This window comes from Fusarium verticillioides, chromosome 7 (genome assembly GCF_000149555.1).
Source record: "Fusarium verticillioides 7600 chromosome 7, whole genome shotgun sequence".
Classification (NCBI taxonomy): Eukaryota; Fungi; Ascomycota; class Sordariomycetes; order Hypocreales; family Nectriaceae; genus Fusarium; species Fusarium verticillioides.
In genome coordinates, this window is record NC_031681.1 from 623182 (window position 1) to 645562 (window position 22381).

General features: G+C 47.0%; 10 protein-coding genes across 10 annotated transcripts; 6 read left to right on the plus strand and 4 right to left on the minus strand.

Annotated features, from left to right (window-relative positions):
* Positions 1-294: 294 nt before the first annotated feature.
* FVEG_06729 (hypothetical protein) lies at positions 295-624 on the minus strand (the record flags this gene model as incomplete). The annotated part of the gene is made up of 1 exon (XM_018895138.1): positions 295-624. The coding sequence occupies one exon, from the start codon at positions 622-624 to the stop codon at positions 295-297; it is 330 nt and encodes a 109-aa protein (XP_018752353.1).
* Positions 625-1216: 592 nt separating this feature from the next.
* FVEG_06730 (hypothetical protein) lies at positions 1217-2129 on the plus strand (the record flags this gene model as incomplete). Its single annotated transcript, XM_018895139.1, has 2 exons — positions 1217-1276; positions 1548-2129. 2 exons carry the CDS (start codon positions 1217-1219, stop codon positions 2127-2129), a joined length of 642 nt encoding a protein of 213 aa, XP_018752354.1.
* Positions 2130-5139: 3010 nt separating this feature from the next.
* FVEG_06731 (hypothetical protein) lies at positions 5140-5502 on the plus strand (the record flags this gene model as incomplete). The annotated part of the gene is made up of 1 exon (XM_018895140.1): positions 5140-5502. One exon carries the CDS (start codon positions 5140-5142, stop codon positions 5500-5502), a length of 363 nt encoding a protein of 120 aa, XP_018752355.1.
* Positions 5503-7323: 1821 nt separating this feature from the next.
* Positions 7324-11287, plus strand: FVEG_15932 (hypothetical protein; the record flags this gene model as incomplete). The annotated part of the gene is made up of 1 exon (XM_018905164.1): positions 7324-11287. The coding sequence occupies one exon, from the start codon at positions 7324-7326 to the stop codon at positions 11245-11247; it is 3924 nt and encodes a 1307-aa protein (XP_018752356.1). The 3' UTR covers positions 11248-11287.
* A 441-nt stretch (positions 11288-11728) lies between these two features.
* FVEG_06732 (hypothetical protein) lies at positions 11729-14386 on the plus strand (the record flags this gene model as incomplete). Its single annotated transcript, XM_018895141.1, has 2 exons — positions 11729-11882; positions 11934-14386. The coding sequence occupies 2 exons, from the start codon at positions 11729-11731 to the stop codon at positions 14249-14251; spliced, it is 2472 nt and encodes an 823-aa protein (XP_018752357.1). The 3' UTR covers positions 14252-14386.
* Positions 14348-16171, minus strand: FVEG_06733 (hypothetical protein). The gene is made up of 4 exons (XM_018895142.1): positions 15610-16171; positions 14975-15558; positions 14813-14928; positions 14348-14767 (listed from the first exon to the last, which is right to left on the minus strand). The coding sequence occupies exons 1-4, from the start codon at positions 16003-16005 to the stop codon at positions 14433-14435; spliced, it is 1431 nt and encodes a 476-aa protein (XP_018752358.1). The 5' UTR covers positions 16006-16171; the 3' UTR covers positions 14348-14432.
* Positions 16172-16261: 90 nt separating this feature from the next.
* Positions 16262-17042, plus strand: FVEG_15933 (hypothetical protein). The gene is made up of 2 exons (XM_018905165.1): positions 16262-16641; positions 16688-17042. The coding sequence occupies exons 1-2, from the start codon at positions 16357-16359 to the stop codon at positions 16766-16768; spliced, it is 366 nt and encodes a 121-aa protein (XP_018752359.1). The 5' UTR covers positions 16262-16356; the 3' UTR covers positions 16769-17042.
* A 126-nt stretch (positions 17043-17168) lies between these two features.
* FVEG_06734 (hypothetical protein) lies at positions 17169-17720 on the minus strand (the record flags this gene model as incomplete). Its single annotated transcript, XM_018895143.1, has 1 exon — positions 17169-17720. One exon carries the CDS (start codon positions 17718-17720, stop codon positions 17169-17171), a length of 552 nt encoding a protein of 183 aa, XP_018752360.1.
* Positions 17721-18116: 396 nt separating this feature from the next.
* FVEG_06735 (hypothetical protein) lies at positions 18117-19451 on the plus strand (the record flags this gene model as incomplete). Its single annotated transcript, XM_018895144.1, has 3 exons — positions 18117-18468; positions 18518-18856; positions 18907-19451. 3 exons carry the CDS (start codon positions 18117-18119, stop codon positions 19449-19451), a joined length of 1236 nt encoding a protein of 411 aa, XP_018752361.1.
* Positions 19452-19802: 351 nt separating this feature from the next.
* FVEG_06736 (hypothetical protein) lies at positions 19803-22359 on the minus strand (the record flags this gene model as incomplete). The annotated part of the gene is made up of 9 exons (XM_018895145.1): positions 19803-20797; positions 20850-21050; positions 21101-21295; positions 21344-21602; positions 21652-21849; positions 21897-21971; positions 22021-22146; positions 22200-22255; positions 22308-22359. The coding sequence occupies 9 exons, from the start codon at positions 22357-22359 to the stop codon at positions 19803-19805; spliced, it is 2157 nt and encodes a 718-aa protein (XP_018752362.1).
* Between the last annotated feature and the right edge of the window lie 22 nt (positions 22360-22381).

A 22381-nucleotide genomic window follows, 5' to 3' on the forward strand; every position in this document is an offset into this window, starting at 1 on the left:
CACGACCCAAAGACTACTGTTGAAGAACGGCAAGCTCGTTGACATCTCAGACTGTGTCTGTCAGAGTCGATTCTGTTGCTGCAAACTGAGCACATGTAGTTGACTGTTACGTGGTAGCACATTTTGAGGGGAATGTGTGTTATTAAGTTTGGAAGATAGATACACAGACTAGGCAGCGTTGAAATTCGTGGTCGGAGGGTAAAGGAGGAACGTGAGACATAGGGGATTTATAGCCATAGATTTAGTGTGATGACAGCGAATGAAAAATCGTTATGGAGTCTTGACTCTCAGGTTTCAGCGTGTAAGGAGTGATGTTTTGGAAGGTAAGTGAAGATGATACACGTCGGTGAGTGAAAGAGTTGTTTGTAGTCGTGATGCGTCGTCGCCAAGCCCATTCCTCCTCAGAACAAACAAAACATGATCGCCATATACATCCAACAACTCCTCAAGCCAACTGTGTCTTGGTTTCACTATTAAGCGTAACCTTATTCCACTTCCGATCATCAGGCGGACACTGCTGACAATATTCCGACACACTCGCAACAACCCCATCATCCGTGTATCCGCACGACCCCATAGCCTTTGACTCAGTCTGTTGCGCAATTTGACAAATCTCCCATTCATATCCCTTCCTGATGCATACGCTGCAGTACATGCAGTAAAAGTGCGTAAAGTGTTCAGTGCACATGATGGATGTTTGCTGATTGGTTGTGTGCACTTGTGACGCAGAAACTCAGTGCTCAATGTTAGAAACGACAAAAGATAAAGAAAACTGCATATTTTTGCGTTTGGTGGCTTACGAGGCTTTTTGAATCACAGTTGGCGGTTGAATAATACCAAGACCCTGAAAAGCCTCACTAGGCATCCATGCAGCAGGGGTATGGTTCAGCTGCACAAAATAGGCAAATCATGTTTTTATCAGCGCTCTAGTCGCACTGAAGTACCAAAAAGAGGCCTCGCCAATTACAGGGATGCACGTGTAGATTGCGACTTTGGAGAGCCTGTGACTTGTGGCCCCCAGTTGTGAAAACAGGGGCTTTGAAAAGGTCGTTGGTATCGCGGCCGGCGTCACACGAATCAAGCTGTGTGATTGTTTGTTAAACGCCCGCTACAGTGATTAGAGTAATTCTGTCACATGTTACTTTTGAACTGTTGCTGTTGTACTGAGAAGAGTTACCAATGATCAGATGCGGACGACATACGTCGCAACACCACGATGCCCCTAGGTCTGCACATGATGACTTGGGATTTCCTCAATTGGAAATATGCGCATGAGGTGCGAAAGATGTTCGCCGTGTACAAAGGGCATAACATGTGCGATGGTCTAGTGACTGATTCAGACCACCACAAGGTTGAACAACGCAGCTGAAGAAAGATTGGTGCTGTAGTACTGGTATAACAAACATCGAAGGGGGCCATGAAGAGTCTGGTATACCCGACCAGAATTTGGGTATAAAGGTGCCCCCAGGGAGTAGGAGAATAGCTTGAGCAAGAAATAATTATAATAGAAATCGAGAGACAACCCAAACTATATACAGGGGTTATAGGACATCCGGATTCCATGGCAAGCTGGCAAGTATGTTCATTCTCAGAACAGAGCCATCCGCGTTCTCTGTATGTGGAATGTTCAGGTTCCAAGTGAAAGAACAAACAGACCTGCATATATATACCGAGCAATGAACCCGCAGCAGCAGATGCGAAGCCAAAAGGTCCAAGTCGTGGCCAGAAACAAGCCAAGACACAGACTACGGCATCTGATACTATTATACAATATATCCACAGAAGCGTTGTCGTCGGCTTATAGCATACAACAGCAGCAACAAGATCAACATCCCAGCATCTTCATACTATACACCATTGCTCAGTACATCTCAGCCAGATCCAGAACCCAAACCATGTGTCGGGAAAACTACTTCCAGATGAATTGTGAGACTTGTGACAAAGAGCTGGCAACCGATATGACCCTTGATCGTTGCGAAGCAGGCTATTTCTTTCAAAACTATGAACTCTGTCCGAACGGTGTTCAGAGCTTGTTAGAGATCATTGAGGTGAAGTGTTTGACATGCAAGGAGGAAGAGGATATGATGGATACTGATGAGTTGGCAGACATACTGTCCACACATATCTAGGTCTATTGGATGGGAAATGTGCTGACGGATCGGTTTGTCTGGTGGTGGTTAAAAGTGGAAGTGTCAGGAACACAGGGAGCTAGGGAAATACAAAGAACGTCTAGTATGGCATCTGCAAAGACAGGTTGATAATAAATTTCTGCATATCTCTTTATTCAGAAGTTCGAACTGATGAATGAGACGATGGAGGTTTACGTATAAGAATCAGATCCAATACAGTAGGTGAAGTATGAGTTTAGAATCCGTAGTCACGCCTCTGATGAGTTGTGAAACGGAATCTCGCCCAGGAAGAGAATTACGTTAAAAGCGAATGGGACAGATGATATCTGAGAACAAGTGGCGAGAATCTGAAAGATTCTAAGGAGGTAATGTGAAGATATTGACATATATTAGCGAGATCATCCGCATTGTTTGAAATCTCCCCTTTCCCAGCTAGACTAGCAGTGAAGGTAGTCACTGGAATGAATGCATACGCGATATGGATCGTAGAGGAGTATACCATGACAAGTTCTATCATTTAGGCGGTGCCAAGAAGCACAATGTTTCCTCTATTGGTCTTCCAGACCTTCTCGTCTTGTTCATAGCTACCAACGCCTTATTCTAGACGACAAAACCTTTGGTCCGTAAACGATACTTGACTAAATTGAAGAATTACACTTCACTGGCTTCTCCTCAGTATTGAAACTGATTCTTTGATGTTTGCAACTGGAATGCTCGATAGTGATTAGAAGAAGAATTGATGCTATCAGCCTGAGTGTCAAAAGTGAGTACACTCGACTGAGGGCTCGTTCGACTTTGCCTTTCACCTAAGGCCAAGCAAGGATGAGATAAGAAAAGAGAGCGCACTGCTGATACGTTGTCAAAGTTAGTGAAACATGGGCAAGTAGAAGCTGAGTGAACGAATGCCACCTTCAAGCTTGAATAGAAGGTATTAGGCATGAATACCTAAAGGAGAATGTCGAACATTCAAATGCGGGGTGGGCAACTATAAAAGACTTACAGCTTCTCCATGGACGCTCTCCCCTTTGGGCACAACGACAAAAATTGAAACATACCCCGAATACAAGATGTGCTGCAAGACTGCCGTTGAGCAACGTTGCAAAGGCTGCGACGACTTGCTGCGCACAGGGTTCAAGCTTGATAAGTGCGCCGAGTGTGAGGAGAAAGGGACCTGCGAGAATGGTCTAAGGCAACTGTCCCATAGAGTCGAGCACGGATGCAAGAAATGCCTAGAACTTCAGGAAGAACAGGAGCGTATGACGGCGCTGCATGCGCTGCGTTAGGCAGGGAAGTGGCGATGAGTGACGTGCAGTTATAACTGAGTTGCAGTTAGATAGGAGCTGGTAATATGGGAACCACCAATTTCATCTGTCACTCACTCGCAGCCAGATCAGCTTCAGCGAATCTGATGTGATTCCTTACAATAACGTATACATATACTGAACATTTATCACGATGGATCAATATGAAGTACAGATAATGAGATTTTCGGTCATTAGAAATAACTATAAGTACTCATCCATCCCCCTGAGGTTTGAGCCAAGTCAGATTTCCAAGCATCAAGATCTTGCTGTATCCCTCGCCACGACCACCAGTACAATCATTCTCTCAAAACCACCTGAGTTCCAAAGTCTACTAGAACGTCAGCAACATATGTACTTACGAACATCTAGTATGGGTTTGCATGGATTGCGGTAGGCAGACACTCGGACGAGCCACTGTTACTGACTGCAGTTACCTAGTTCCTGGTCGACGATGCCCAAGAGCCTATGACGTAGAGAATCTTATTCGGTCTTTGTGCTGGAGATGTGAGGAGGCCAGATGCAGCAGAAATCGTAGGGCATGATAAGTGAGATGTTGTGGCAGGTTGTTCTGTTACCTGAGATGGCGGCATGGGTAAGGGGGACGTCTGATCATGGGGGGGAGACCCTTTTGAAAACAGTAGCCGAATGGATCACTTAAAACGTTGATGCCGATTCACTGATCAAATATCAATTTCTATGAAGTGATTAAAAGTTCTCAACCACAGGTTTCAACTTAGAACAACAGCGAGAATGAGTCTCTGACCCAAAGATGCTTTATCGCTCCGTTGAAAACGTAGATTGTGGCAATTCCATATTCTCCCAGTCCGTGATTAAGAATATATCTGAGAAATATGCCGGTGATATGCCACGTGAAGAGGAATATAAATAGTTTTAAGACAATACGTCAAACTTGGACTCCTACATCCAGATAATTAACCTTATAGACGGCAGTCAACCCCATAACTCCACCCACACAAAACAGTACTTGAAGGAAGAAATGTGTCTAGCAACAACAAATACACTGTACTGCGATGAGTGCGGCGGCTACATCAACGACTGGTATGACTTTGATCAATGTGAGGAGGCAGCAGACCCCAATAAAACTTGCAAAGGTGTCAGAAGAACCACCCAACGACATGGTGGGGAGAAATGCGACAAATGTATAGAGAAGGAGGAAGAGAAAAGAGGCCGCCGCTGAGGCGGTGGTCCTTGGAGTGGCATACTCATGCCTCAGATAGTTAAATAAATCATATCGTCATTCAAGCTGTAAAATTAGTTCGTGCCTAGTGACTTGACATTCCAAACGGTGATGGGTGTTGGCTAATGCACTGAACAATGCGTGTCAGTGCTAATCAGAGCAAACGGCATTCCATTTAGGCCGATGGCTTTCAATGTTTACTGCCTATTGTGCCATATTCAAAGTACCTATAGTTGTGAATGAGTAGCTCTCTATATTGTTAGTTTATTTTACTGTTTCATCTCATCTAAAAAACTCTCTGGTTCTCAGACTCGTCAAAAGCAGGCTGCAGTCAATCATCCACAAGCAGCATACGCTCTGAAATCTGCACAAGCGGCATCGCATCTTCAGAGACTCCCAGAAACTATATCAGTAAGTATCTACGCCTCCCATCTGATATATCTGTCCTCACATCCAGTGCCAACCCCAAGCAGATCCTCACCAGCCAAACACCCCCAGGATCTCCAAGATGTGCGAGCAAGTCAGAACAATCCGCCGCTGCACCACCTGCCAACAGTACAAGAGCGAAATCATCCGCAACATCAACTGCGACAAAGTCTCCATCTACAAGCTCGGCCTCTGCCGCAACGGGATGAGCTACCGCAACGTCACCGAGCCGATCGAGTGCATCGAGTGCCACACCAAGCGCGTGCGAGAAGTCGAGGCTGAGAGAAGGAGGCGATGGCTTGCGGCGTGGCCTGAGGCTGAGCCGGAGGTTGAGAGCGAGAAGAAGGATGAGGAGGAGAAGGAGAAGGAGAAGGAGGATGATGGGGCGAGTGTGGCGACGGATGATGTGACAACGAATAGTGAGGAGTCTTGGAATGTTGTTTGAGGGTGTTGATGCGGTATGGCTTGGCTTCCTGGGCCATTTACGTTTGGCATTGTGAACCGCTGATCTGATTGATTTGGCGGTGATACTAGGCAGAGGATGAGAAGCTACTCAGCTGGCACTCTGTGAGTCACGAACAAGGAAAGGCTGTCGCAGCTCCCGAAGCAAGCTGCTACATGATCGTGTCTGATTGTTTACTGTTTGCACTACAGGTATGGACAACCCTAGAGTCATAGAAGGCCATTTAGTGATGTTTTCGCAGTTGGGCCTCTAAGGTACTCTGAATATAAAACCCTGGTATTTCCACCCTCATGATTACATGTAATCACTGCACCCCGCAATCACACCTAGTTACAAGGTGTCCCAGGCTCCAATTATAAATAGGAGAAAGAGACGAAGTAAAGTCGCTTCTTCTACTCTCCAAATCAATATATCATACTAGAACCCCGAGCAGAGTACAAAGTACCGTTTCCAAATTCTTTACTGACCCGATTTCTGAGAAACCAAGCAGGAGATGTGTTTTAAAAACAGTAAATTCAAAGAGTGCAGATGCGGCCTCAAGTGGGATGAGAAATTCTCCTATTCCAACTGTGATGAAGTCGAGCCCAACAAAATGGGATGTTGCAGCGTCGGTCTTGAACTGAATGAGATAAAGATCCCAGCTGAATGTTGTGTTTGCAAAGACAAGAGAGAGCGTGAGGAAAGGGAACGACGAGGGAGGGTGAGCGGCATTGGTGGAAGACATGTTTCCTTTGATGATGATGTAGTGGTGATCACATATAATTGAGGGAAAGGGTGTTTCATAGATGGTGGCTTTGGTAAATACAAGTCCTAGGTATATAGTAAGCCGATGGGTTCGAGCAGAAGATTCAGTAGGAAATTGACTATGGGTTAATATTGATATCCTTTGCTGCCTGCTTATCAACCTTGGCTGTCATAGCTGTTGAAAGCCACACCACCATTATTTTCAATTGAGCATTATGGCTGCGAGCTTATTCTAGCAGAGAGAACCTAGCTACTAGCCATGGAGCAAAGAAGATGGCTTGCTCGGGCTGTTATTCTGCCATTACAATCTGTGGCCTTACCCTTCATCCCTTGTAAGACCTTGACATTTACGATTTTGTAGCCTTCGTTATCACCAGACTCAAACTTGCAGACACCAATATAATTTGCTCTAGTAGCGTCTCGCCAATACCGGGGTCTGAGGTACCTTTATCCTGAACGATTTGTAGTTATTGGCCTCGTATACATGAATGCGATGTGCAGCGACGTGATATACTCGGATACTCTCAGAATTTAATGTCAAACGATTTGAAGGCTTGCTATCGGTACTGCTATTCCGCTTTCTAATAGCCCCTGGCGAAAAAAAGCCTTGCCAAGGTCTTGAATATCGCTCGAACTTTTAATCATAGTCTTTGAGGGTGTTTTAATCGAGACCCTGTAGTCAACCTAGTGCGGCTGAGTATCTCTAGCGCAGACATGAGGTTATCTGGCCTATCCTAGCTTTTGTAGTGGTTCACTCTGGGTTGAAAATGATTCCGCGTTAGCCGCTGCGCCGCATCAAGGCTGATCAGATAGCAGGGGTCTTGGAGGCAGTATTCCTTATCTTCCCATCTGCGCACTTACCTGTTGCAAGTAAGATTATCGAATTTACAGATGCTGCATAGTCATTAATGTCCTGCGAGGTTGCTCTTGATTTGGAAACTTCTGTTATACCTACACATATTTGGCGAGTCAAGAATAGAACCTTTAAGCAGCCCTTTTGAACCCCGCGACTACGGTCTTCTGATCTACCTAAATAGGCTGATCGGCATGCACCCAAAAATGGTCAACCTTTCCTTGAAAGAGTCTGGTCAATCTGTCGAATCATTAGAAGAATCGCCAGAGACCCAGAGACTCGCAACGCTCGAATCAAAGCACAACCTTGCTTATCTCAAGGCGGCCGATGACTGGCTTCTTCAGCATTGCTACTGCAAAGAGAACCTCGAAATAGAGCGACTGTCAGGCGAGCGACTACCTCTTGAACAATGCTACATCAATCTCATGGTTATACCTCGCTCCAGGAACCAGACCTCTAGACTTTCAAATCTTGCACCCAACAACAAAATCACAAATCTGTCCTTGTTTCGAAGGTTAAATGTCCATGGCCCAGATGGAGGTGTCAGAGTCAGCTTTCACGACATATTCAATGCCGCGCGTGCTCACGGCGCGGCGTCAAAACACTCGACGAGAATCCTCATTCGCGGTCAGGCAGGCGTAGGAAAGACGACGTTCTGCAAGAAAGCTGTGCACGATTTTGTGCAGAACCAGGTCTGGAGGCAGCACTTTGATCGCAGTCTTTGGGTTCGACTACGCAACCTGCTATCGCGCGATGGAGGACATAACCTCGAGGAACTATTTTGTGATGAATTCTTCTCGCAGCATCCAAAATGTAGCGACCTTGCTGGAGCGTTGCGAGATGCGTGTACTGACCCAGCCGGAGGTAAGACATTGTTTCTGCTCGACGGGCTGGATGAGGTCTGGCATTTGTTACAGCCCGGCGATGATCTCGCAAGATTCGTCATATGCCTTCTCAATCAACCAAATGTACTCGCGCTGTCTCGTCCCTCTGTTCCGATCCAGTCTGGCATACAGGCGTTTGACTTGGAACTCGAAATGATCGGCTTCGGGACAGATCAGGTTCACGAATACGTTAAGCACATGGAGCCAGAAAGACACAAAGAGATCCAGACGTTCCTCTCTTCTCGCCCGCTCATCCAAGACCTCGTCCGCATCCCCATTCAGCTCGATGCCCTTTGCTATGGCTGGGATCAAGTCCACAACCAGGGCCCTGAGACCATGACGGACCTCTACCAGTCGATTGAAAAAGGCCTATGGAGAAAGGATGTTGTGCGCTTGGGAAAGTCAAAGATTAGGGACGCTCTAACTGAGAAAGACAAGGGTTTTGTCATGGATATTGAAGAGCTGATCGAAGATGAAACACGCTTCATCGAACAACTTGCGTTTACTGGACTGTGTAACAACATTTTCGAATTCCAAGACAGGCACGTCAATATTATTTGCCGATACACCAGCACACACTCTACCTTTGTCGACAACATCTTACCAAAGCTTTCCTTTCTACGAACATCAGACTCATCAGTCGGAAAGCCGAGTCGTACTTATCACTTTCTACACCTGACTCTGCAAGAATACTTCGCCGCCCGATACTTTGTGCGCATCTGGTTGCAGCATGACAAGGCGGATCTTGTCTGCATAAACTTCAACCCAGATGCGAAATGGTATGCGAGAACCTCGTCCCACACAGCTACAAAACCGAAGGACTTCCTTTCCCAAAACAAATACTCATCTCGCTACAACATCATGTGGCGCTTTGTTACGGGACTATTGCATTCAGGGAGGAACGGCTCCGATGAACTGGCGTTGCAGTTTCTCCAAGCCATTGACGCCAAGCCGGTCGATTTGATAGGCTTAGCCCATCAGAGATTGACAATGCATTGTCTCGCGGAACTGCGCCCTTTTGTATCATCAGAAAGACTCGAAAGTCATAGAAGCCGCCTTGAGGCTCATTTAGTGAGATGGTCTACTTTCCAAGCTAAAAACAGGAAGCTCCAAGAGGGTTCACTAGCTTGTGAGACCGAGTTCCCCAGCAAGGCACTTTTGAAGATGTTGCAAAATGAGGATCCCGTCACCTTCAGAGCTGCTTTGATGGCTTACAAGAAGAGGATGCGGTCAGGGTATCGGGTTCCACTTGAATTCGAAAATGCCTTGACATGTCGGCTGAGAAAGGCTGGGTCTGAGAAGACCCAGAGGTATGGCGGACCCCTGCTGGAGAATGATATCTCAATGATAATCAAATCTCTTGGTCCTCCAGAATACTGGACCATTGGTGTAAAACTTGCACTAAGTACCAGTCTTCAGAATCGAAATCCGTGGGTTGCGTCTGGTATCCTTTCTGCTCTGGACGAACATCCAGAGACTATAGCGACTTATATCGAAACCATATCTACCATTCTTGACTCTGATGATGCTAGTCTAAGATGGCGGACCATGGTAAGGTTGAGCGGACAGAAGAACCTTCCCCAGTCGACTCTTGATCACATGGCAAAGTTTCTGTGCAGACCAGAAGAGACACGCCTCGCAAGAGAAAGGGCCCTTGACATCCTGACAGCTGAGTCCTACTGGGCAAAGTACCTGACTTTGAAGGCGACAGAGGATGAAGGTGGTGAGAAACCAAGGGGCGATGTGGATCTTGTACAGACTGGCTTGAGGCTCATGGAATACGAAGACCCAGAGAATTCTGCTATTGCAACTTTGGCACTTGGTTACCAGGGCCAGCAACTACCGAGGAAGTCCGTTAACAAGATCTTGACGACCCTTTCGCGAGATGATGTCGTCATCAGGCTGGCTTCTTTGGATGCATTAGCTCGGCAGACAGATCTTGAGATTGAGGATCTAAGAGCCGTTTCTGATCATCTGGATAACCCAATTCGTGCGGTCCAGCTTGCTGCCGCCAAAGTACTTGAGGGGCGAAGCGAGCTATCTCGCATGGACGATACGCTATACTCCCTTGTCAAGTTCTTGAGGGTTGGGCCTTTGGATATCGATTCAGAGATACGACTAGTAGCGGAAAGGATCTTGCGATGCCAGGAGTTCCTATCAGAGAGGGTCATGGAACTTATGATATGTCTTTTCAAGGACGAGACTACTACGCCAAAGGGGTGCCAAAAGCCCATATTTATTCCTGGAGGGTTCTCAGATGTTATGCCGCCGTTCCCTGAAGCGGCACTCAACAAAGTCATCCCGTACCTGGGATCTGAAGATCAGAAGATTCGGCGGGGGGCGCTATTATTATTCGACGGTCAATCGAAACTTCTCGAGACTGTGTTGCGAGCAATTGTTGAGCGTCTGGTGGACGATTACGAACCCATTCGTCGACAAGCGATGAAGACCTTGGAAAGTCACCGACTGGATCTGAATGAACGACTTTACTCGGCTATAGACTCCCATCTGGATTTCAAAGATGGGACTAAAAGAGACTTGGTTTTTGAAACAGTTTACAAAACAGCTGGATGTCCAGAGAAGGTTCTGCAAACCATTGAAAAAGCTCTAAATGATAAGGATCATCTCATTCGACTCAATGCTCTTACATATTGGATCCATAACCCAGAAATTCCCGGAAGACTTCATGAAGCCGTGGCAGCATGTTGCAAGGCCCTAACACACAGAGAACCGAAGGGAAGGCACTGCATGATCGAGATGCTTACTCGTGAGAAAAAGAGATTCCTCCCCGACACAAGAACCCTTTACGCTCTCGCAGAGTTTCTCAGCGACGACGACGTGTACCTCCGGCGAGATACAATCAGCTATCTATCCCGGCATCCAAACGTACCTCCCAAGATAACCGCGCGGATAGCCACCAAGATCACGGCGTTTCCAGATGACATCTTCCGGTACAATTCATCAATGACCATTCTCCTACAGCACAACGACGCCTATGGAGCGACGCTGGCGAGAGCGAAGGTAGAAGAGCAGCTCAAGTTTCTCCTGGAGAGATCGGATACGATGCATATTGCGTGGTATGTGAGGGATGGGCAGAGCCTGATTGAGACGGGGAGTGGGGTGATGTGTAGGGAATTGGAGGATTCGAGGAGTTTTGTGAGTGCAGTTGAGGAGGCGAGGAAGAAGGCTGAGATGCCTGATGTTGTGGCCTGTGTGCCGTGGCAATGGGCGGGATTTGAGTGGTGACTTTTCGAGGAGAGTCCCTAAGCTTATGTTGACCTACCTACACTTTGGTGGCTTAGGTGACTGATCTACAAGGGTTTCACGGGTCATGAGATTAGCGAGGGGTATCGTGCGTGATGGAATACCAGGGTTCGTTATGGATTCTACCTACATTTCAATTTCACTAGGTATTACTTGGCATATGCCTTTAATATCCGTTCAATTATTCCGTATTTATCTCCTACCTATTTCTTTCATTATCGCTATTGTAGGTCTAATTTTGGAACCCAATGCTTAGCCCCAGGATCTAGGTGCTGCGCCTGTGCACTCAGCCTTGTCAGGCCTTGCACAACATCCGCATCTCTTACTGGCTGTTTAACGACACTTGAGCATGGGTGATGCTTACATTTTGGTTCCCTCCGTTCGATATCTACTTTGATAACTCAAGCTCACTTATGAAACTTGGCGAGATCTATCATTTCAGTTCAAATCATTTTGAAGCAAAATGGCATCCGAAATGAAAACATGTTTTGTTGAGCGCAAAGATGCCATTCAGGTCCATGATCACTGTCCTGAGCGTCCGTATGTTGAGTTGGAAGTGCCGCAAGATGCGAAGCGAGTTCACGCTGTGACTTTTGGAGGAACGTCACGCGATCAAGGTCAGTAAACAGGCTTTTTACCTCGTCAGATGTAACTAACAAATCATACAGGCTGGGCAGATAGATCAGAAGCTGTGTCATTCACCTGGTGGGACGCTTCAGTAAAACGCCCAGAAGGACGTGGAGATCTACGCACTATCACTGTACTCAATAACCGTCTAGCAAATGACGAACCCCAGAACTGGTCTGATCGATGGACTGTCTTCCATGGACCCAGGCGAAGACTCTGGATTGAGGCACTTCGACCAGGCGATGTCATTCAGTTGATCCCTCGAGCTATGTATATGGCTTGGGTGAATATTATTGACGAGGGAAGTATCAAGATTGAATACGAGCCTAAGGATTTGGGGGAAGAACTTCAAGCCCTACAACTTACCTCGAACGCCTCGCATTATGCCGGGGTGCTGAGTGTCGAAAGGCAGGATATTCGACTCCTTCATGTTGAGCCAGGGACTTTTGATGACCCGATCCGATGTTCTTTCCGCTTGGCAAGCCTGAAGGAAGTCGAGTCAAAAGGGATCGACTTCCACGCCTTGTCGTATTGCTGGGGAGATCCTACCGAGAGAGAAGACATCTTCCTATCGAAAAAGGGTGACTTCGACAATGGACAAGAAGCTATGCCTTTTAGTATTGGAAAGTCTGCTGCCCAAGCACTTCGTCGGTTACGACTAGAGGGAGAAACTCTGGTTATATGGATCGACGCCGTGTGCATCAACCAAGATGATCTCGAGGAGAGAGCCCAGCAGGTCACGCTCATGAGTCAGATTTACTCCTTGGCGTCGGTCGTTCACATTTGGCTGGGAGAGAATAACCACGGCGTCGAGGCTTGCTTGAAGCTTATCCGAGATATCTGCAACTCGAACTCCAGATTATGCCAAGGTGGTGAGCAATGCTCATGCGCTGGAACAACCCACTTAACTCCCCTTGAGGAGATTCGAGCTTACGAGCAGAGCAAGAAGGATGAGGGAAAGGCCATCTCTTTCAAGGGGATGTTGGAGGTCTTCGATATCCACTTGAAAAACTGGACAAGAGAGATTATAGATCTGGCTGGCTGGTATGGAAACACCCAACTGTCGTTCCTCATGAGCACTCTCTACGAAAACCCGTGGTTTACCCGAGTCTGGGTTATCCAGGAAGCTCTATCAGCGAAACAACCCTTCATTCATTGTTCCGGAGAGCAGGTCCCTTGGGGGGAAGTGGTACAAGTCAGCAGTTGGCTTGAGAACCCTGGATATTCCAGCCAAAACCCGCACATTGTCTCACAACAGATTTCCATGGCTGCTATTTGGAAGACCCTCAAACCAAAAGGCAGAACTACGGAGGTTCCGACAACTCCCATCGAAGCACAAGATACGAATGAGTTATCCAGTATCTTAGAAGTCTTTCTTTCCGGTCTGGATCTCAAGGCAACTGATCCTCGAGATAAACTGTTTGCATTGCTCACCTTTGCGAATGAGACGCACGATACTACGAAATTGGATGATTTGATCCGGCCCAACTACGATAAGTCGAAGGAGAGAGTGTTTGCTGACTTCACTCGCTGGTGGATCCGAGAGCATAACTCGGTGGCCATTTTATCGACTATTCATTGTCAACCATCACGTACTTGGGTAAAGATTCTGGGGCCTGAAGCCCAGGATCCAGTGACGGATCGACCGACTTGGTCTGTTGACAGCAAAGGAAGCTCAAGACGGACTCAAGCCAACTTGAACGCGCGGTTCAAATTCAAAGCAGCCGGCGATACGAAGCCGAATCTTGAGCTGCTCAAGACTGACGATCCTCTCGTTCTTCGACTCTCAGGTCTTCACATTACCGAGATAAGGAGCGTCAGCCACGCACCCATCGAGTACATATATCCTTACCAAAAGCCTGTCGAAGAGCAAAGCGAACTATCCCAAGTCTTTGACAAAATCTTCGATCCCTGTGCTCTATCACCATTCTGGTCACGAAACCAAACTGCAGATGGCTTCAAAACAGAAAATAACGAGACATGCAACATGAAATATCTAGATCATATGCGCTCTCACTGGAACTACCGTTCGCGAGAACCTCTTGAAGTGCTGAAACCAAATGCCGGGGAAGAGTTGGAGCACTACAAGACGAATAAGCTTCCGACATGTATGGAGCCTTGTTTCTTTGTGACTAATTCGGGGTTGTTTGGCTTATGTCCTTGGCGATCGAAGGAGGGAGATTTGATTGTGTTGCTTGATGGCGGTAATGTACCGTATTTGCTGAGGCCTGTTGGGGAGAAGAGGTTTGAGTTGGTCGGGGAGTGTTTTGTACAGGGGATCATGCATGGGGAGATATTGGAGGGGTTGGCGAAGCTTGGGAATGGGCTTGGGAAGAGGCAGGCTTTCAGTATTGTTTAAGAGTCTTTACGTAGGAAGCAAACGATTTCGCACAGCTATAATTATTTTAACTTTGAAGCTGTGATTCTGGGATACAGATAGTCTAAACAGCATATAGGAAGGTTTAGCCAGAAAATTAATCTTAACGCTATGGAGTCACTATACAAAGTAAAATCCGCCACTACAAAAAAACGCACCACGATCACGATCTCAAGTATCTATAGCCATAATATCCAAGAATACTCGTCCCCGTTACAGCAGTCGTCAAAATAAACACCAAACTTGTCACAATACCCTGTTCGAAGAAACCAAGCTGCGTTCCCTTGAGCTTACGTTTCATCTCCGGTAATCTCTTCGTAGCCTCTTGATCCAGGACACTTAGCTCTCTGGTTGAAGTTGTGTTGACAATCTTGTCGAGCTTGCTGTCAGTAGCAGATTTGGTGAGATACTTGGGCTTTAGGCGGGAGAAGAGATCTTGGTGATAGATATCGTTGGTTCCGGATTGGGGAGGGAGACCTGATGGTGCGGTTGGAGAGTCTAGGCTGTTAGTGTTTATCTGTGTGAAGTAGGTCTGGGACTTACAGAGGAGTTTGGTGGGGATGTGGTTCATGAAACTGACGGCTGTATCTACGAATTGACAAAGATACTTGGCCATGGCGGGGTTGGTGAAGATATAAGCAGCGGCCAGAGATCCAATACTAGAAAAGTCAGAAACAATCAACCAAAAAGAGCTCTTGTACTTACTCTCTCGACGTATCAATAGCATCGTCCATACTCGTAACAGCATGAACAATAAGCGTCGTCTCATCAACCTTTTGCTGCAGCAAATTCGATTCCCTGCTCTCAACATCCAGAATCACTCCATTCGACCCAGAAAGCACAACATGCACAGACTCATCCTTCTCAACCTCCTTCGACAGCGGAGATTTAGGCGCTTTAGACTTATTCGGTGAATTAGCCAAGAACTCAGTGCTCTGCTGCACAAGAGCGCGTAGTAAATCCTTCTTGACCCATTCGTTGACGAGGACTACGTCAGGCGCGTAGGGAGCTTTGCCTTGGAGACTGAAACGTGCGGATACGAGAGCTTTGGCGGCGGCTTGGATATCTGCGTCTCGTTCCACGAATGCTACTACTGGTGCTTCAGGGTCTGAGACAAGGTGGTCCTTAAGGATTGGGCCGTCTGAGCCGTTTTGGGAAACACGGATGTGAGGAAGACTGATGTCTTGTGCTGCGACTTCTTGGTTTGAGACTGTGAAGATATCTCTGTCCAAAGACTTGGCGATCAGGTCTAGCACAATCTTTGGTGTTTCGCGTAGTGAGTTTTGAGCCTATAATCATTAGCATCTGTCTCATACTCGAAATATTCATAAGAAACTTACCTGCACAATAATACAGTTTCCAGCCGCAAGAGCCGGCGCCAACGCCGCGATCAATCCATAAAAGAAAGCATGATACGCCGGTTCAATAACAACAATACCAATCGGTTCCCGACAATTAATATCGTCATGACCCTTTGTAACAGCGTACTCATCCTCGGTCTCCTTCACCGGATCAAGTGACTCATGCGCCTCAGCAATAGCCTGCAGAGCAAGCCAATACTCAACCTTTACCTCAGCAGGCTGATGCTTCGTATCTTTCGCAATAGCATCTTGAATCTGCACAGCTTTATCCGCCAACGCAGTATGAAGATTCCGCAATTGGTCTTTTCGGTAAAACGGGTTGTGAAGGCGCCCGTCAATGGCTGCTGATCTAATTGCTGTGAGTGATTTCGACATTGTGAATGTGAGGATGATGGGGCACTAAGCTGATGTTGGAAATTGGAGATGTCGAGTAATATGGCCAGATACTTGAGGACCCCTATTTGGTGATGCTAAGAGCTCAAGAGGTAGAAGGACAAATTGGGGTTGACTCCGGGGACTCCAGATTCCCCGTCGGTTCGGGTGAGGGCGTCTCGGGGTAGTATTCCTCCACATCCCGAGTGGAGGTCTCATCAAACGATAATGCCCCGAATCACCCGGTAGAGTTTGAACAGCAAATGAGAAGATGCAACGTCAGTAATTTCACCAACACTCTATCAATTCTCGAATTCATCACTCAATCTTCACATCAACATCACATTTTTCAACATGTCGACCACTACAGTAACTCACACCCAAAACGGCGATTTTCACAGCTCCATCCTCCGCGATTATGAGCTTCACCATTCTCAAGCCCGTGAGGAATCGCCTGATTGTCGAACATCGCCTGTGACGTCCGCAGAGCATCCGGAGTTTGATCTGCCGCATCGTCGTGTGCCGGAGTATAGACCGCTTAATCGAGATGAGGCGCATGTCAATGGCGTTCGCGTCTATACAAGCCCGGCTGAAAGGTTCTTTATCACCGCTATGTTTAGAGGCCTAAGTGTCAACGCTGTAAGTAATTTTGATGACTTTTATGAGTATGAGCTGACATGAGAAGGGCGCTGCTCAGTATTGGAGGGCATCGATTGGGAGGTTTACGGATAAGGTTTGGAAGTACCAAATTGGAGGAGAGTTTTAGATCGGCAGTTGATTTATTTGAGGGTCGGAGTTTACTATTGAGTTTCTTTTCGTATTCAGACACATACCAGTTCTATCGAATTACTACATTTTTCATTCTGACCTTTGTTATATGTACATAATCAGCAACTGTCCTTGTAAGAGATAGCTCAAGTAGTCAAGCTAGAACTATGAAGCTAGGATCATTGGTAAACGATTCTATAAATGACCCCATAGTTTAGGCATATATAAACCTCTATCCTACTTCAAGGTGCTTTCGGAAAACCATAAAAGCTCTCAATCTTCCATCACCTTGATTGCATATGATATCCCACTTCATAAAAGGATGACAGGCATTTAAACAGGACATATATAATCATTGTATTTCTCCTCGTTCAGCAGCTAAAATCAAATCCCTCTATCTACTCAGAAGCCTTGACACCCTCCATATTTCCATAATCCTCACCCAACTCCTTACCCCCAATATCAGGCTTCGTGGACGGCAAAAGCACATACAACATCCTCGCCCACTCCGTCTCACTCGTATTCCTCCACGCATGCATAGTCGCCCTCTGCACACAAACATCACCCCTCTTCAAGACCTTCCTATCCCCCGAATCCAGAATCAACTCCACCTCGCCCTCCAGCACAACGCCGTAGTCGAGACTCACAGTGCGGTGCATGGGTGAAGTATGGCCAGGACACATGTCGACATAGCGCAGGATAGTGCCTGTTGAGATACTGAGGCCTGGTTGGTTGGTCAGGAAGCCTTGGTAGGATTCTACGTCGGCGTTGTTGGTGAGCTTGGCTGGGAATTCTTTTGTGGCGTAGCCTAGTGCGAAGTGGGCTTCGCCGTTGGGGAGGGCGTAGAAGGGTGCGTCTGAGTTGATTGATGTGTCGATTATGGCTTTGCCTTCATCGTTGTGTGTTGTGATGATGCGTTGGGTTTGTCTGAGTTTGCCGTTGAGAGCCATTGTGAAAGTTTGATTTTGACAGAGTTAGGTATATACGGATGATTGTGAGTAATTGGTTCTGTCTGTTGTTTACTGAAATAGTCTATGAAAGTGTCGTATTCTATTTCTCCTCATCATTTTATGTTCAGTGCCGGATATACGACTCCATTTCTCTTACATATCCGGGGCCATTCCCCTCGATTCACACATCGGGATGTGGAGGGACACCATGTCAACCGGTGCCGATCGTCCACTTAGCCTTTCGCGGGGTTCGGAATTAAGTCCTCGGGATAGCATAGGTCAATGATTGATAATACGTGACTAGAATTGAATTGATGGGACTGTCACTCATACCATATCGACTGCAACGTTTTGAATGAAGTTGTGATTATTCAAGAATCAAGAAAACTAAACATCATGGCATCTACTGACTATGCTCACCACTTCACTGAGAAGAACATTCCTTTCGGAATAGCTTCATCACAGTCTCACAAGACTCCTCAAGCTGTGACCAGACTTGGAAATACCGTGATATTCCTGAATGATCTCGTCGAAAAATTCAAGGATGTTGACGATCTTCCTCAAGGTGTATTCAGCGAGCAGACTCTGAACTCTTTTGCTGCTCTCCCCAAGTCCGTGCATCAGAATATTCGAAAGCAAATCCAACAAACCTATCAGCAAGATGGTCTCGATGGGTTTCCTTCAGGAAGCAAAGAAGAAATCAGTGCTGTGACGATGCATTTACCAGTAGAGATCAAAGACTTTGCAGGTATGCACAACCCCTCAGCCCCTTTGAAACAAAGCTAATTTTCAAACAGACTTCTCCTGCTCCCTTGACCACGTCATAAACGCAGGCCGTATAGTAGTCAACAACGGAACGCCACCACCCGGCTTCTTCAAGTTCCCAGTGGGATACCAAGGCCGAACAGGCTCTATCGTGGTTTCAGGAACGGGTATTGAGCGTCCTTATGGACAGTTCAAGAACCCTGCTGCCACTGAAGGCGATGACCCTATTATTTATGCGCCGTCTCAGAAGGTTGATTATGAAGTCGAGCTTGCAGCTGTTGTTGGAAAGCCGTTGGGTATGAGGAAGAGACTTCATGCTAAGGATGCTGAGGAGCACATCTTTGGTTTTGTGATTCTCAATGATTGGAGTGGTAAGCACTTATCCAGGTTACTAGTGGAAATGGACGACTAACAGACGCAGCTCGAGATATTCAAGGCTTTGAGATGTTTCCTCTCGGCCCTTTCAACGGCAAGAGTCTAGGAACTTCCATCTCTCCCTGGATCATCACCCTCGATGCTCTAGAACCCTTCAGAACCAAGGCTCAAGAGCAGAAAGCTATATCAGCTTCATACCTTCAACATCCTAACCCCTCAACGTTCTCTATCACCTTGAAGGTCGACGTCTTGGCAAACAACGTCACCACAACACTTGGTGTCTGTCCAGTTGAGTCTCTGTACTGGACGCCTCAACAGATGGTTGCGCACTCTGTTAGCTCGGGAAGTGCACTCAGGACCGGTGATATCCTGGCCACGGGGACTGTTTCTGGTTCTGAGGAGACAAGTCGGGGTTGTATGCTTGAGAGTACAGAGGGTGGTAGCAAGCCTGTTACGTTGAGCGATGGGTCGAAGAGGGGTTTTCTTGAGGATGGTGATGTTGTGAGGATAACGGGGTCTGTCGGTGGTGAAGAGTCCGGGGTCGGATTTGGTGAATGTATTGGCCAGCTTACTCCTGCTCGCCCTTACTGAGTTTGATTTTATAGACATATGAAGAATAGAGAACATTCATTATTTGATTTGAAATATTTCATTTTTGTGTCAGTCCAAATGTCCCCCGGACAGGCCCATCGTTGCCCCAGTCTTTATGTGTGATCTGGGCCTCCTATCAAGTTGTCGAAGTAAAGTTTTCCGCTTCGCCAGGTGCAAACACAGATATAACCTGGATCTCCTGCAAACAGTGTTTTTACCCCCCAAATCTCTCATCACCCGACAAATATTATCACAACACCAGGCATCAACTGCCGAGCAGGAACACAATTCAGTAAATAATCAAATGCCTTGCTATAAAATGCTAATTAGATATGTACAAATCTCAACGCGCTACTCAACCCTTCGAGCATGAGAAATATCATCCACGCCCCTTCCATACTCAACCTTACTTTGAACAACACCATAAACAGGAATCTCAGAAAGCCCAGTTGCGATATGGTTCAAGGTAGGCAACGTATCCCATGTACCAGCTGTGAGATCCAAATCGCCACCACTTCCAACCAATGTCTTCTCAACCTGTCGCTTCGTCGTCTCCAGCCCATTCTCGATAAAGACAGGATACGCGGCGTCAGCGACACCAGGCTGGCCGACTGCAGGAACATATCGGTATATCAAAAGTCCTTGCTCCTCTGGCAGTGGAGGGGCACCTGGGGGACCGACAGTTGGGGGATGGCCGTTTGTGCCGTTGACACTGTTTGCATGTCCGTTTGAATGTCCGTTTGCATGTCCGTTGATAGCCTCGCCTAGACCTTTGAGCTTGATATCGACAAACTCTGCTCCTCGCCAACTGCAGCGGATACTAGTGTTGGCTCCCTTCTCCACAACATCGATATCACAGAAAAGCTTAGGCATGCCAAGCTCCTCACGGCCCGTGACGATAGGATCAGCCAAGTTCTCCAAAAGAACAGCTAGGAACGATCCGTAGATCTTGCTGCCATCCTTCTTCTCATACTGAACACCATGAATCCAAAGACCAAAGAACTTGTAACCACCGCCACCGAGCCACTTCATATCCTTCAACTCAGTGCAGGAGTATGTAGCTTCAGCGACAGTGCCAGGCTTGTAAAAGCTGAACTTTTCCGTGGGGAAGAGAGTCTTGAGGTATGTAGCTGATGACTTAAAACGGACTGACCAAGTGGTGAACGAAGAGTCATTTCCGTTATATCGTTGTCCGTGGAAATCCTGTCGAGGACTGGGCATGGGGCCGAATGATACAGGGGACTTCCAGTGGAGGTTCTTGTTCTGGGACCAGAGATGATCTCTTAGAGCTTTCTTGGTGTTGTGCCACTCATCATGGCCGAAGTTGTAGTTGAGGAATTTGTAGACTGGATAATCATCAGTTTTGATTATTCGTGTCTGAGGATGGAGGTTGCTTACTGTTGAACTTGGCGCGAGTCTCTTCATCAAGGTCCTCGCCTGCTTGTCTGGTGAAGAGTTGCACCATATGAGCTCTCTCGTCTCTAATCTTCTCGTACAGAGAAAGACGGCTGGGAATTTCATCGGCTGTTGTACCATAAGGGAGCAGGGCCACCAGTGACGCTGCGTCCTCAATTGCAATACCACCACCCTGTCCTTGATCTATAGAGATATGGTCAGCAATGTCTTGTCAATAGATGTGATGGACTTACGAGGCAAGAATGGGTGAGCTGCGTCTCCAAGCAAGACAAGTCGCTCTTTATGCCAGGTTGGAATACGGTCCATGTCCAGAAGAGTCCAAAGCTTCAAATCGCTGGCATCAACCAAGTTAAGAATGGCGCGAACTCTTGGCTCAAAGTCCTTGTAAACCTCGAGAAGAAGTTCCTTGCTGCCACCCTGTCCCCAGCCTATTCATGTCAGCTTGTTACTCTGATCCAAGTGCTTTGGTGACTCACCAGATCCCTTGTTTGCCCCAGAGGTGATATTGCTCGGATGAATGGCTACAAAGTTCATAACAGTGTTGTTGGAGCAAGGATACATGATGATTCTTCGATCATCACCCACCCACATTGTCATAGTACCTGTGCGCTCGGCGAAAGGCTTAGTTGTTTCGTCATTGAGGTATTTAGAATGGGGAATCATGAATCTGAAGGCGCTCTTTCCAGAGCCATAGGGCTTGATATCTGTGCCAGTGACAATGGATCTCGTTATCGACTATTTGTTGTCAGCTTCAAGATCACCAAATGGGAATTGGACTTCTTACGCTGACGCCATCGGCTCCAAGAACCAAATCTCCAGATACTGAAGTGCCATCCTCAAACTTGACTGTCGCCGTTGAGGGATCGACATCCACTACCGGGCTGGAAGTCTTGAGAATAGCTGGTGTTCCAGGGCCTTCGCTCGAGGTTGCTTGGTTCTTGAGGTTCTCATGTAGACTGACTCGGTGTGCAAGGACCCATGGCTACGACATGTTAGCGATTGCTACTGAAATGACACCTTGTAACGTACGTGCTCCCAAACTGAGAGTGGTCCTTTCAGGTGATTATCAAACTTTAGGTGCCCACTATGGGTATACTCCGTGACCTTCGAGTGTCAGCCTGTAGTTCAGATCATTCTGTATTGCGCGACTTACGCCTTCAACACGATTCGCGCCAAAAGTCTCCGGGTAAACACCAAATCGCTTCAAAAGTCCATGACTGTTGGGGGCCACGTGAATAGCAGCACCGACTTCTCGTGCCAGCTGCGATCTCTCGAATAACTAGATACAGAGTATGAGTCAAAGTGGGTATTGTGACGATAGAGTTTACTTACTGTTACTTTATGTCCTTGTTGGCGGAGACCAAGCGCAGCGGTTAAACCACCAATGCCTGAAAAGTCAGCATTTCCTCACGATAAGTACTACGGGACTGATAAAATTACCTGCTCCAACAATGAGAATGTTCAAAGGTCTCGTTTCCGTATCTTGAGTCATGATTGCGATGAATAATACAGTA